Source organism: Venustampulla echinocandica (genome assembly GCF_003357145.1).
Source record: "Venustampulla echinocandica strain BP 5553 chromosome Unknown scaffold_5, whole genome shotgun sequence".
NCBI classification, from domain to species: Eukaryota; Fungi; Ascomycota; class Leotiomycetes; order Helotiales; family Pleuroascaceae; genus Venustampulla; species Venustampulla echinocandica.
In genome coordinates this window covers 72197-86275 of record NW_022474210.1, presented here as the reverse complement: position 1 = coordinate 86275, position 14079 = coordinate 72197, and the positions used below count along the sequence as shown (strand labels likewise).

The 14079-nt window shown below is 50.7% G+C and overlaps 4 protein-coding genes across 4 annotated transcripts; 1 reads left to right on the top strand and 3 right to left on the bottom strand.

Moving 5' to 3' along the window:
• Positions 1–268: 268 nt before the first annotated feature.
• On the bottom strand, positions 269–2166 carry BP5553_06924 (Tetratricopeptide; the record flags this gene model as incomplete). Its single annotated transcript, XM_032015547.1, has 6 exons — positions 269–289; positions 342–1271; positions 1323–1484; positions 1532–1867; positions 1938–2087; positions 2152–2166. The coding sequence occupies 6 exons, from the start codon at positions 2164–2166 to the stop codon at positions 269–271; spliced, it is 1614 nt and encodes a 537-aa protein (XP_031867816.1).
• A 3213-nt stretch (positions 2167–5379) lies between these two features.
• On the bottom strand, positions 5380–6335 carry BP5553_06923 (putative copper chaperone for superoxide dismutase; the record flags this gene model as incomplete). Its single annotated transcript, XM_032015546.1, has 4 exons — positions 5380–5885; positions 5944–6021; positions 6096–6225; positions 6312–6335. The coding sequence occupies 4 exons, from the start codon at positions 6333–6335 to the stop codon at positions 5380–5382; spliced, it is 738 nt and encodes a 245-aa protein (XP_031867815.1).
• A 373-nt stretch (positions 6336–6708) lies between these two features.
• BP5553_06922 (putative ribosomal protein L23, mitochondrial) lies at positions 6709–7334 on the top strand (the record flags this gene model as incomplete). Its single annotated transcript, XM_032015545.1, has 2 exons — positions 6709–6729; positions 6789–7334. The coding sequence occupies 2 exons, from the start codon at positions 6709–6711 to the stop codon at positions 7332–7334; spliced, it is 567 nt and encodes a 188-aa protein (XP_031867814.1).
• Positions 7335–8764: 1430 nt separating this feature from the next.
• BP5553_06921 (HR1 repeat-containing protein) lies at positions 8765–12876 on the bottom strand (the record flags this gene model as incomplete). The annotated part of the gene is made up of 3 exons (XM_032015544.1): positions 8765–10363; positions 10415–11861; positions 11924–12876. The coding sequence occupies 3 exons, from the start codon at positions 12874–12876 to the stop codon at positions 8765–8767; spliced, it is 3999 nt and encodes a 1332-aa protein (XP_031867813.1).
• Between the last annotated feature and the right edge of the window lie 1203 nt (positions 12877–14079).

Here is a 14079-nt window from a genome sequence, read left to right as displayed (position 1 = left end):
GAAGGGGTCGAGTTATAGATGAAATGTGATCATAAAGCTACAGCCTCCGCTCATCCGGAATACTCTCTGTATATTATCTTCGCCAGCTAGGTAGATATAGCGCAGCACATAAGTTGACGTCGCAGACGCATACTGCTAATTATATATACGAAAACAAAAACAGAAACTCCAACCCCGTTCTAGATATGCGTAGATCGCTCGCTGGTATATTGTATGCAGATAGAGTCTAGAAGGGCTCGCCAATGAAAATATCGTCAAGGTCGTCAAATCAAAGCTCTTGTACCCAAAGCTAGAAGACATGTTAGCAGGAGTGCCGACACCACATATGCAGAAATACTTACTTCCATCTTCCCCATCTCTAACCGCTCCTTCTTTGCTTCCGATTTGACACCCATAATGACCATGTCCAAATCATCCTGATCTCCCAAGGTAATCATGTCTCCGTTGGGAACATCTTCATCCCGGACCTTGATCTTGAAACGCTTGCGAATGCCGAATTTCTCCCTTATCTTGTCTACTAGGTCCGGGAATTCTATGGCGGCTCCAATCATGACATATCGCACATCATCAGCGTGAACCTTCACCCGAATCTTGCGAAGTTCGGGCCGTCTAGACTGACCACGGCCCGTGCTCGAGGGAGCACGTGTTCGTGAGGGAGGAGGCCGAGCAGAAACCATCTCAAATTCACCTTCGTCAAAAGATCCGTCATCATAATCGCTTGCATATTCATCCTCTTCCTCAATGTATTTGGGTTGTTGCCTTGACCTTCCGGGCCCTCGGCTGCTGCGAGCGCTAGAGTACATGTCGTAAAGTTCGCCAGGGTATTCGTCATCCTCCTCCTCGTCTCGTCTCCTCCGTTGTTGTTGTTGCTGTGGGCGGGATGATTGGCTCTCTCTTGATGAATACTGTCTTGCTGGTGGTCCTCTTGGTTCGGAAGCTGTTCGCGAAGTTCCGATTCTTTGCTGGGGGCCGGGAGGTGATCTACCATCATCACGAACCTCGTATCGTTCGCGGGGCCGGGCCTTGTCCATGTCAAGCTTCGCGGGCATTGGCTTAGGGCCATTTCGGACGGAAGCTCCGCGGCTCATCTGACTAGAGCTCGAAGTGCTGGACTTCTCGGACTCGGGTGGTGGGGTTGGTGGAAAGACGTTACGGTTGAGGGGGGGTTCCGACTGTTGCCTTTTACTCTGAAGCCCAGGCTTTACAAGATTCGAGGCGGCGTAAGATATGGTTTCAGCAGGTCGGTCGTCCTTAACTTCAACTTGTAGCGCCTAATAAAGTTAGCAATGGGGTTTGGATTTGGAGCAGGAGGTTGAATGTACCCTTTTCATTTCAGCCCCGGCGAAGCCCGTGAAGGCATTCGCTCGGTCCGAAGCAGCGACCACACGCGCTTTACCTAGGTAATCCTTCGTCTTCAAGTTCTTTACTTTTGCCTGATTCGGCCGGTAAACAACGCCAACGGGGATCGAAAAAACAGTGTAGCCCTATGACTATTAGCCAGTTTCGGACTTTCGTGGCTCGAATACCGTACCTCTGCCTCCTCCCGGATAGCGTCATCAATGACATTATGATCTTCGACCACCTTCTCCTTGACAGCAAAAGCAAAATCCTGCATCCCCGCCTCCTTCTGCTGGAGGTATATATAGCATAATCCACGGTTGAAAAGCACCTCGCAAGAATAGAGCTTGAAAATAAGACCAAGCTGAGCATAGTCGATCATGTTATTTCCCCTAAGATACAACAGTGTATCGTTAAAATTTGCCAAGGCCTCCTCAAAGTCGCCGACCAAGAAATTTGACACTCCTTGCTGGAAGTACGCAACGGCTAAGTATTGGTCCAGCCGTACGGCCCGCTGATAGCACTCGACCTAGACATAATTAGGCCCGGAACTAAATTTTTATTTTAAAGAAAAAGGTATCCAGAATGAAGGGACGAACCGCCTTCTCATGCTCGCCAAGCGTCGCATGGATCACACCGCAATTGAAGAGAATTTTGGAGGTGTCCGAGATGACATCGAACTCCTTCAGCGCCTCGTCGAATTGATTTTCATCATAAAAAGCGAGCGCCTTCACCCAAGTCTCGATTTCCTATTCAAGAGTAAGCATCGAGCCATCATCACCCGCCAAGGCTCCGTGTTGGTTTGTCGCCCACCTGTTTCAGAGACATGATCAACGCCCAGCACCGATTTCCTCCTCCAACTCGATGACGGCCTGTTGAGAAGCCGGTCGCTCACAAAGCGACCAGCAGGTAATGGTGGTTTGGCGACGCAATATGGAAGCTGCGCCGTACCCGAATGCCTCGTCGCTACGTGTAGTGTATTTGTTGTTGGCTCCGTGATGAAGTTCTCCGAGGGGGCCTCTCTGCCGAATATGCCAATCCTTCTTCCCAAAGCCTTTCTCCTCCTGGTCTGGTCTTATAGCGAATAGAGCGATCGATGGGTGGAAGTGGTGTAGCGGTGCCGGCTGCCGCAATTTGATTAATTTGGGGTTGTCGCTGTAGTATCGTCGTAGACGGAGTGGTGGTGGTAGTGGTAGTGGTAGTGGTAGTGGTAGTGGGGGGGGGGCGGGCGCCTCGTGTATATACTGTGCCGACTGGACTGGCACAACCAGGTTTGGATGGGGTGATTGGAATAAGGCGCCAAAGTACGGGAGCAGGTAAAAGACAGGAATGAGCAAAGGCTGTAAAAGATTATTGAAGATGTGTGGCGAAGGAGTGACAGAATGTAAAGGACTGGGGGTTGGGGAAAAGGTGTGGATGTGGATGTGGATGTGCAGTAGTTGGGAAGCGGAGAGGGAGCGAGAGGAGAGCGGTGGTACGCAACAGCAGCAGCAGCAGCACAAGCAGCGGAGAGGCGGCGGCGGTGGTGACAGTGGTGGTGGGTCTCTCTGGTGCGCCCAGCGCGTAACAGGAGTTGTGGCCGAATCGCCATGGGCGGACTGGACAAACGGACGATTGTGTGCATCTGGTTTCGAGGATATGTCCCAAGGTCCAAGCAGAGTTGCGGGTGGAAGGGCTTGGTTCATGCGGCCGGGGGGTTTGGCAGGTTGGCAGGCCGGGGGAGGGAGAATACCGCGTGAAAAGCACTACGAAGTATACGAGTACTGTACTTACTTCGTCCAAAGCAGATAGCGCCGGCGGTTACTACTATTATTACTTACTCTTCTTCGTTACTCGGCCTTGGCTGGATGGCTGGATGGCTGGATGGCTGGATGGCTGGATGGCTGGTTGCTGGTTGTTGGAACTTGGGCGGTCTCTTCAGCGGCCTACCAGCTATACGCACGAAGCCTGTGCGGACCACTAATAAGTATGCCCTATGCCTGCCTACCTTAGGTGCCCTATAATACAGTAGTACGAGTAGTAGGCCTAGGCCTATGCCGTATAGACTGATAGACGACTGAGTACTTCGTCCTACCACCACCAACATCAGACAAGACACCACCAGAGTTGCCGGGGACGACCACTGCGATCATGACCGTGATAGCCAAGGCCCACGATGCAGAAAATTAGCACCCAGTACTTCGACCTTCGTACATCATATCACATCACATCACATCACATCACATCTCCATCTCCATCTCTATTTGGTACGGTGATACGGCGTAAACTGGACGGCGTGCAGTACGGAACTCTGGCTATTGTTGTCCTCCCGTCTCCCGCTTCACGGACGCTTGAATTATTGGAGTATGGACGAGCCAGCGGCCCCGAGCCTACAGGTAGGGCCTAGGACCTAGGACCTAGGACCTAGGACCTAGGCAAAGATTTAGAGAAGCCTGTCCCGGGAGCCTGTTCTCCTGAAGATCTCCGTCGCTGCAGTGCCGGCGACCCAGCAAGCATCGCCCCGAGTCGCATTCGCATTCTCTCATCCATGATCGAGTCTGATCCCCATCCCCATCCCAATCCCCATCGCCCATCGGGCAGCGCTGGTGGAGCCCCAACCCAGCCGACCACATGGGGGATGATGCATGCCGCGTGGGCTGGTCCACGCCGCTGGGCAACATCAATCGATGCTGATCAATGATCAATGAATGGCGATGGTGGTCGACTCGATGCTCTCTGGTCTTATCGGCTTCGCTGGTGTTTCGTGAGCGCTTCCTCCGGCCCATCTGGTTCGCTGGGCCCAGCGCTTCTGGCACGCGGCGTGTTGCAGGGCGGAACGAGCCAGGTTTGGCCTGATCGCGGCGGCCAACGGGGTGGGAATCCGAAAGGGATCTCGGTCTCCGCCTGGACCAAGACTCCAAGACACATATTCGTTCTTTCTTTCTTCTCTAGGGGGGCGTCGTTCCGGAATAGTAATAGTACGAGGAATATGTGATTGAGCAGATGAAATCTTTACTCCTTACAGCACCAAGAAGGGGGGCTAGATCGGACTCGGCTCCGGCACTGAGGAGCAGGAACCAGCATCACCACCACCTGGCACCAGCGCAACCACCTCTCCAGTGCGTGTGCGTAGATACAGTAGTAGTACTGTGCTGTACTCGTACCTATCTATGCCTATGCTGCACCACTGCCGGTACTCGTACCACCATCACCATCACCATCACCACTCCGTACCACATATCGCTTCCTAGTACTACGTACTGTACAGTACCTGTCCTTACTTACTTCACTTGCCCGGCTCCCGACAACGAACAACCCGATCAATACCCTCCCCAGCCCGCCCACATCCGCGGTTCCGAGAAGGAGCCCTAGGCATAAGAGAATATAATAGAATAGCCATGTACTTACTGGCCCTGTAGTCCCGAACCCGATATCGATCGGTGTCAACGTGCTGTCCAGATCTCTTGGCAACAGTATCAAAGGTTGCCCCGAAACCCGCTTACGCCTCAACTGCCGTTTGATCCCCATTTCAGGGAATCAGCATGAATGCCCCCAGCGGAAATCTCCCGTTCCTCAGAACTACTACTGGACGGCCACAGAACCCCCATCTCCGGGAGTGTGCAACAATACAGGATGCCCGGTCGAGTTGAACCCCAAGTTGCACCAGCGCCGCCATTTTACAAGGCCGCCGTCACAAACAGAACACATAGAAACGGAGCTAAGCAGGCCTCATGTTTGGAATCCACGATCTCATCTCATCTTATCTCACCTCGTCTTCAAAGTTCCCACCTTTGCCAGCCCTTCTACGCCGCCAGCTCATGGCACAGACGGCGCGGGAGGGGACCGGAACGTAGTCCACGCGCATGAAAGCTTGATGTTTTGACGGGACTATTGTTAGATCTGATGCAAATGAATGCCTGGTGTCTTCATGTGTCTCTCCTTCCGAAATCCATCTCTTACTCCGCACGAAGTAGTCCAAAGTCCATGCAATTCAGCCGGCCATTGATCAGCCCACCACATGCTCTTGGCAGCCCATATATCGTCCGATACTTTCGTATATCATCAGAGCATCCCTCTGCTCACCTCATCCTTCCTCTCCTCCCATAACGTCTTTCCTGAGCAGGAGCAGACGGTCTTGTCATTGTCCCAAACCCCCGCACTCCGCGCAATCACACCAACAAGTGTATCCTCGTCGTTCTTCTCAAATTTGCCCTCGCCTTCATGCTGCTTTGACACCACCATTCCCCTTCCAATCATCTCCCATATCTGAATCGGCTTGTCAATAAACACACTGCCAACCCCATCCGTACCAACCTGCACCGTCCCCAGGATGCCTCGAGGTCGGAGGGCACCTTCCTTGGGATCAGCCCAGATGCCACCAGTTGATACAGCTCCTTGGACGATATTGCCCGTCTCCCTAATTGTGGCCCAATATCTACCTGGCGCCAGCCCACGAATCGTAAGATCAATCAAGGTCAAGTTAGGAGCGACCTGGACCATTCGCGCAAGCCCCCGAACTTTGTCTGATACCGTCGTGGCATGTGTCTCAAGAATGCAGACTGCAGCACCTTGGTGAAGTACAATTAAGCAGGTGTCCTTAGATCTAGAATTCTCCATACAACTCACTGTCTGACGATCCTGTGCCTCTTAAAATGGGATCTCTCCCAGTGGCTTGAATAGCGGCCACAATTACCGAAGGTGGTGCTATAATCGTAGATCAGCCTCATCCCATGTTTCATGGTCACTCTCCCCTACCCCCGGGTTGCAACGGGACGAACCTGTTCCTTCGACGGTTACGAGTTGATCCTTCAAATTTGCTTCGACCTTTTGAATACCACCAATTTTGTATAATGACCCAGAGACATCATTTATACAACTCTCGCAGGTCATGGGCACCGCAAAGAGAGTCTAGAACATTATCAGAGTCGATGGAAATACACGTGACTAGACTCCCACAACAGAACGCCGGGATTGCGGGAGAAGAACGAACTTACCTGGAACGGGGTGGTGATAGCCATTATGACTACGGTGCGAAGTAAGCTCAACGTACTTTGCTACGATCGCCCTATTATAAGCCAAAACGTGGGAAGGACTGTCGTGTAGTATGGTACAATATTATTTTATTATCTTCATGATGGGATGACCACAACCTCGGAATATGTACCGAAGCGGAGGTCGGGTAGTAGTGGGGTGCTTTGAAATACTCGTGGAACGGAGCTGTCGCTACCAAGCTATATATCACGTGCCGTCGCTGTGTACCACTCAAGGAAAAAAGGGCTTGGCACGGGCATCAAAAGTATCATATCACTACATCCAACATCCGCAAAGGCCCAATCCTCGATCCAGCACCACGCAGCATCCCAACCGGCCTCAGGGCCAGCAGCAGCGAAGATGTCACAGACTAATGGCCTGGTATATCATCGCCCCGGACAATGTCTGCTAATACCGCTTTCTAACACGCTTCTCCCTAGACAAAACTGGCCTACTCCCGTACCTGGCACCACGTCTCAGCATCCACCCCCCATCACGCTCTCAGCACCATCCGACCCATCCCCGCTACCAATTCCACCGAAGTCACACCCCCACCCCTCGGGCGTCTCGCGTCCCGAATCGCAATCCTCCTGATGGGAAAACACAAACCTATCTGGGACCCATCCACAGACTGCGGTGACTACGTCGTGGTAACAAACTGCAACGCCCTCCACACCACCGGCAAAAAGCGCTGGCAGAAATTATACTATCGCCATAACACGCGACCTGGCAGCTTGAAACAAATCAGTATGGACGGGTTAATGGCGAAGCTAGGTGGTGCTGAGGTGCTGAGGAAGGCTGTCAGCGGGATGCTACCGAAGAATAGACTGAGGGATGATAGACTTGCGAGACTGAAGGCTTTTGAGGGGGAGGCGCATCCGTATAAGAAGAATATTGTGAGCTTTAACGGCAAGAAGATGATTGCCGAGTGGCCGCAGCAGGAGAAGGCGACGAAGGCTGTCGGGAAGCAGGAGGTTGGATTATAGGATTTATAGGAAGCAAGGCATATATGGGACATGCATGTGTATTATACGGAAACAAAGCCTGACATCGATGGGCCATTGGTTAGGTTGTATTGTATATCATGGAGTTGAGCTGGTTCAATTGCACTCATCAAATCCCACCGTTGGTTTTCTTTCAATTTACGTTGAACCTCGAACTAGAGGATTGTCAACTCCAATTATCTTCTATGAGAAATTGGACGCGCTTATTCGACCCGCTTCAAGGTGGCCAATTGAGATAACCTCAAGTGTAGGTTGTACAGAGGCTCGGTGAGCAAAGGTGTAGCATAGCGAGGACTATGCAGACTTCAGAAGGGAATAGATGCTTCGTTATTTTCTTATTGAGCTGTATCGAAGCCCATATCAGACTGCGGCCGTCATCAAGCCCGGAGTGTGAAAATAGCAGGCCATCAAGTGGCGGCATAACGAAGTAGCTTGTCACTTGATTTAACTTGATATCCAGTGCCTCTTCGATGCGGCGATGTCTCCATCAAATATTGATAGCGTTTCGAGGAGCTTTAAGGCCAGAGAAACCTTATCCAACGAGCCAAATATTTCCACAAGCATCTCTCACCTTTTATCACATTGCTGCTGCCTACACCATGCTATCTTTCTGCGGTGATTAATCTTGACCTATGCTAAAACTGTAATGACAGTCAAGCCTGTAACAACGCACAATGGCTCAGGGCACCAGGAATAAAGGTCGGCTAATAGGAGATTCACGGAATTTGGCTACCTATTATGCTCAAGTCTCAACTATAATGGGCAGCTGTTAAACGGATAGGCAATGTTGGCAGCCAAAAAGAACGAGCCGTTTAGATGACATTAGCTAAGGGTCTGCTGCTAAGTAGAACCTTGGGAATGTTAACGAGGAAGTAGTGGCAATATAGAAGTTGCATAGTCCAAGTAACTCTAGTTATAAAATTATAGCAACTTCACCTTGCAAGGACTTCTAAATATTAATACACAAAACAAGACATGGGATCTCAGGAAATAATCAATTACCTTACATAATACTTTTACGCGAGGTCACAATAGGAGCTATATTTGGGGGTTTAGGAGGTCGCTAGTAAACAGAAACGGACCTACAAATAAGTCTAATAAAGTCTCAAACACTTTTGATTCTCCTCGCTGCACTACAATTCAAAGAGCAGGGTTAAACTTAGCCCTTCCATTTATTCAAGCTTGTTCACGCTCGCTAATCCTAACGCCTAGCCGTATTTGTTTGTACAGAAAGCAGAATCGCTCTACGTAGGAACGCCTGCCGAAAGTAAAACTCTCGCCCTGCCCCTCTTATGCCTAGTAAATGTAAATACGCCTCCGGCCTTAATCATAATAATATGTTATATATCCCTAGCACCGCCGAACCGCTGCATCGTCGTGTCACCAAGGAGTCAACTTTCAAACGTCACAACTCAAGCTCTAGAGCGGGGTACGTCGCTCAAGCTCCGCTGACGTTCTGTCCTGACTTCACTTTCACTGTTATCATCACTGTCCATACCTTCATTGTCACTATCCTCTTCGAAGACAATCCGTCTAAGAACATTGCGATCGAAAAGCTCAATAACAAAGCGGCGCACCGTGAGGCGGAAGTGGTGGGCCTCCAATAGTGTCATGACTTTCTTGAAGAGAGCGGACTGTTTAAAATTTGGCGTCTTTTTCAGTTTGATTTGACTCAGCTCTGCCATGGCGCGTTTCTGGAGCACCGTGTTGCCTAGGTCGGTAATGAGTTCTAGAATGCGTTTGTTCACGGGATCATCGTCCGTCTTGGCTGCTGTGATAGCAATTCGCTGGTCTCCCTTCATGAATATGTCGGAAACCTTGGCATGCACCCAGGGTTCGTAGGAGAAGAGCTTGTTCAAGTCCTGTGGAATGCATAGCCCAAGGGAATCGCCCATTATTGTCGTATTGCTATCCCATCCATATTCCGAAAGAATCTCAAGTCCATGAACACTTCGAGAGATGAGTCCAAGCACAAAGAAGGCCGTCCCACGAAGACTCATGATCTCATGTGATTCGGCAATCTTGACGATGTTTTCAACGACATCGGATTCGTCTAGAAACGGCGCGCCAAGTGCCATCGATCCAACATTACCGACTGCCCACAAACATCCTTTGACTTTGAGAATCAGCTCTGCATCGTCCGAAAGCATCCCGTAATCGCGAATTGTGGATGCGAACTCGTCAAAGTGGCCCTTATCCCGCAACAGCTTGCAGCCTTCCTTGGTTCTCGTCAACTCCCTATAAAAGTGCGGCGGTACATGAGGGTCATTATCGGTATCCATCTCGAAGCTTTCTTCGTATACACTCAGACGGTGTGGGTGGTCATCTGGCATCTCTGCGAACGCGCGTGCCAAACTTGCCTCAATCACCCCAACGTAGGCATCATTGCGTCCAAGGAACCAGTCATCCATCTCGTTGCTGATATAATCCAAGCCGTCAAGATAGTGATATCCGATAGAGGTGGAAAGAAATCGTAAAAGTAAGGGTGCGCCAATTTCTCCTAAATGATCGAGAGCAGGACGACACTCGACAATATACTCTAGATAGTTCTTCCGATTGCATGCCTCCTCCAGAATTTTAATGGCAGTAGCGGAGACTTCCACCTCAGGGTCGTACAGTTGTGTAACGAGGAGTTGGATAGCCCATTTCGAATCGCCAACGCCTTGGGTAGCTGCGCCATTAAATCTAGTTCCTCGCGCATACCTCCTCAAAACGTTCGTAGCATGAATACGGATCTCCTTGGATCCCGCTGTAAGAGCCTTCGAAAGAAGGACTCTCGGATGGCCCTGCAGGCTATAGTCAAAATTCGATAATAACAGCTTAATAAGGTCGGGCCTTTGCTTCAGCTCTATGATGTGGTACATCATGTTAATCATGCGCCAGCGATCAAGCAGCTGCAGACCCCTAACATCGCCACTCATGGTACCAAGCATGGCAAAGTATCCTGAGCATAAAGTTTCCGCAAGTCGTTCTTTGGAGAACACCGGGGATTGAGCTGTCAAGCCACTGGTCTAGAGCAGGGTTAGCATCGAACGATATAGGCCATTGTAAATTAGACTTACCGGATCACACTGAGCGAGACATTCAGCGATTTGCCTGAGCAGCTTGTTGTCCGCGAGGTACTTCACTCCTTCGGAAGTTTGCAAAAGCGTGTGTATAAGAGCGCAGCCGACTTTGACGTATTTTTGATTGATCCGGGTATTTCTGATTTCGCCAAATTTGTATTTGAACGGTCGGTAGAAGCTCATGATTCGCTTGACGAACTTGGAAGCTTTGATAGCTTCGTCAAGACGTTTGCCGTTCAACAGAGGGCCCTCGATGATCTTCAGAATAATATCCCAATTCCACTTCGCTGGGTTTGTACTTGAAAGCACTTGTGTTTCAACCAATAGTTGGCGGAAAGTGGTCTCATCAAGCGTGGTATTGGGATGGCTCTTCGGCGTATCCTCTAAGCCGGCCAAATTATCATTACTGTTGTTACCAGCATTGGCTAGAGTTCCTATGCCGTTGGGGGCCGATCTATAGAGCGTTCGACTCACGCTGCTAATTTGATACACAGTTCCTGTCGCATCAAATCGTTCCTCACTCCCAAACTGTGAAGCAGCAGCAAATAATTCTGGAAGGAGCTGCAAATCGCTGCTCCAAGTGGAGGGCAATAATCTGCTAGCGAGTTTCAGAACTTCCCCAATGAGTAAAGTAGTCTTCCGCTTTAACGTGGAATTATCGGCTTCTCGAGTCACCTGTAGGAGCCCAGGTAACATGTCCGATGTTATCAAAACCGCGAGTAGTAGCGCCGTATAATGATCAACAAATCCTTTGTCGTAACTTTCTTCCTCCGGTGCTGGCTTGGACCCTGTTGTCTTCAGAGTCGCAACTCGTCCATAGGTCGTTAGCCGCCTTCCCGCCAGAAAGGAGGTGGCCCAAAACGGCGATTTTATACGGAGCAAGGAGTAGAGAAGATCGATAATAGTCTCGCGAATTGTGGGATTCGGTAGCATCAGGCTGGAGATTAGAGATCGCACAGCCCTGAAGTTATACATGGAAAGAGTCATGAGACCCGGCCAAGATCTCAAAGCATATGCTATAGACCTCGAGTTTTGCTTGAGGATCCTCTCATGTGCAAATAAAGAGTCAGTGAAGGGTGTGAACAGAACCTCCAGCTCATAGCCAGACCGGAGATACTTCCTTCGCCGCGGCGAATCTAATAAGAAGAGAAACGCAGCTGTAAGACTTTCTGAGGCCTCATAGGTTCCTTCGCCAAGTGCATCTGCTAGGGCCCTAAGACCCCCAGAAGCGACGAGCAGGCTTGGATCCCGAACCATGATTTCAGCCAACGTCTCTATACAGATAGCTCTTAGTCTGTCCTCCAAATGCTCGGCAACTGCCGCGATGGTTCTCACGACGGCTCTGGATACCTCATGGACCCCATCTTTCACGTCCAAAAATGCACGTACGAATTTGAGCGCTTGTTCTCTTTCAACGTCGGCATTTGACTTTTTGACGAGCGAACTGAGCAAGACTTAGCATGACACGAAAATAAAGGACAGTTGGGCAACAGGGGTTTAGCTTACAGCACCACTAAATAGTCCGTATTCAGTCCTCGAATCTTCTGTAGGGAGTTGGAATCTGATATCGCATATCTTATCATCCGGTAACCAGCCGCTACGACTTCCCTACTCTGGCTCACCAGCATAACCTGCATCCGCAAACCGAATACGGACCAGACCAAGTCATATTTCAGCTTTGGGTACCTTTTAAAAAGCTCAACAAGGTTATTTGCGTGTCCAACATAGTAGTCTGGAGTAAGCCCCTCAATCTCGAGCGCTTGCAATATCTCAGCCAATGTGTAGGTAGGTGATTCCGTCGGCTCGTCAAAATCGGACTCGATGCTTTTTGCTGCACTGGGAGGAGACCGCAGACCATTGCTCTGAAACAAGGCATCGATACGTGACTTGGTTGGGGTGCTAGGTAGCCTGGGTCGCTGTAGCTCGGAGATCTGATTCTTTAATTCCTTGATTTTTTGATTGGAGGAGTTCAGCTCTGCCTCCACCCTCTGGCGCTGTTCCTTGGTTTGCTTTGCTTTCTTGGTATTCAACGCCTCCAGCATGTTCTCGCTCCCCTCCTTGATTTTCATTTCTCGGTTCAGCGATTCCCGCAATGTGGAAATGGCCTGCAGAGGCAGTAGACTATCGTCCTCATCCAACCTCTCCAAGTTCGCCATAGTGTAGGTGACGTCTTGATTCGACCCTGTTCGGGATGGGGCCATCTGGCTCCGCAGGTTGGAGCTGAAGCTCCCTGGCGCAGCGGGCGACGGATTCAGTGAGGAGCCGCGGGGCGCGAAGGATGCGTTCGAGCTGGACAGCGCTCGAAGGCCATTGCCAGCGGCAGAGGGCTGTAGGCCATCGCGATCGGAATTGGCCTTAGTAATTGTATTGTTCGACCCATGCGACGAAGAATGTTGGCTGTAGACCGACTTCTGAGTCGGCGTCGCGGACGAGCTCAGAATGCCCGGTGGTCCAACCATCTGTATCTGCCCATCGACGGGAGATGGTCATGGAGCTTCGTGTGGAGGTGGCATGTGTGTCGTTATCTAGCGGATGGACGTCGAGGGCATCTGGAAGCCTTTTGGGGGGGGGGAAGGGGGTCTTGCGGGGTGCGTAAGTGTACTGTTACTTTCGTGTGTGTAGGTACCTATGTTGGGCTCAGGAGGCTGCACGGCGCGGTTGGAGGCTGTATTGTAGGTATGGCCTCGGCCATGTAAGGTTCCGAGTTGCTGTGCTGTGCGGTAGCAGTGGCAGTACCAGCCAGTACTATGCACTATATCTATGCTCACAACTGCAACCGAATATACGGCAGCGCATGCGATTTGAATGGCGTTCAATGCGGTGCGGTGTCAAGGGAGAGGGGATATTGGCGTCGCTCTGAGCTGCTGGTGTTGTTGCTCTGGAGGACTCGATATGGACCTAACACGGAGCACGGTACGGGGGTACTTCGTAAGGCACGCATCACGCCGCAGCTCCAACGCGTCCCGACCACTACATACAGACTACGAAGGACGAAGTACAATAGGGCAAATAGATGCTACTTGGGTATGGGTGCTTAGGTATAGGTACAGGTACAGGTACAGGTACATCTTAAGCATGGTATGAAGTTGGTAGTACATACTAATACTACCTAAGGTACCTACTGTACTGTACGTACTCCGCATTGTAACGTTAATATAAGTAAGGATGGCCATGACGGGGCTGCTATAGGTAATTTATCAACTCAGATGACACGCCTACAAGTACCTAGGTACCTCGGGAGACCGTTCTAGTTCTCTAGCTAGAACCTGCTTTTCGTATAGTCAGGTAGCAGGATTAGAGAGTACCATCACCTATGCTTCGTCCTCCAGTGCCTCGAGTAGAGCAGTCCGGCCGCTACAAAGAACTTGCGGTTTCTCACAGCAAAAATGGAGCGTATTAGCCTCCCAGGATGTGTATGTAGCAAGCACCGTGGCCGTTATCGCTGAACCCCGTCTCCGTCTCCCGCAAGGCTATTCGGCCTCGTCTCGTCGGAGAGCGCCGGCGGCAACGAGCCTTAGGGGAGCTCCGGAGCTCTAAGATGGTCTTACATCGCAGACTTGCTCTTGTCCAGCTTCTGATTCGGCCATGGGGAAGCCTTGTGCTGCGTTGCAAACGGGAGATGGACCTTTTGGTGATGAGCTCAGATATAAAGACATTGAACT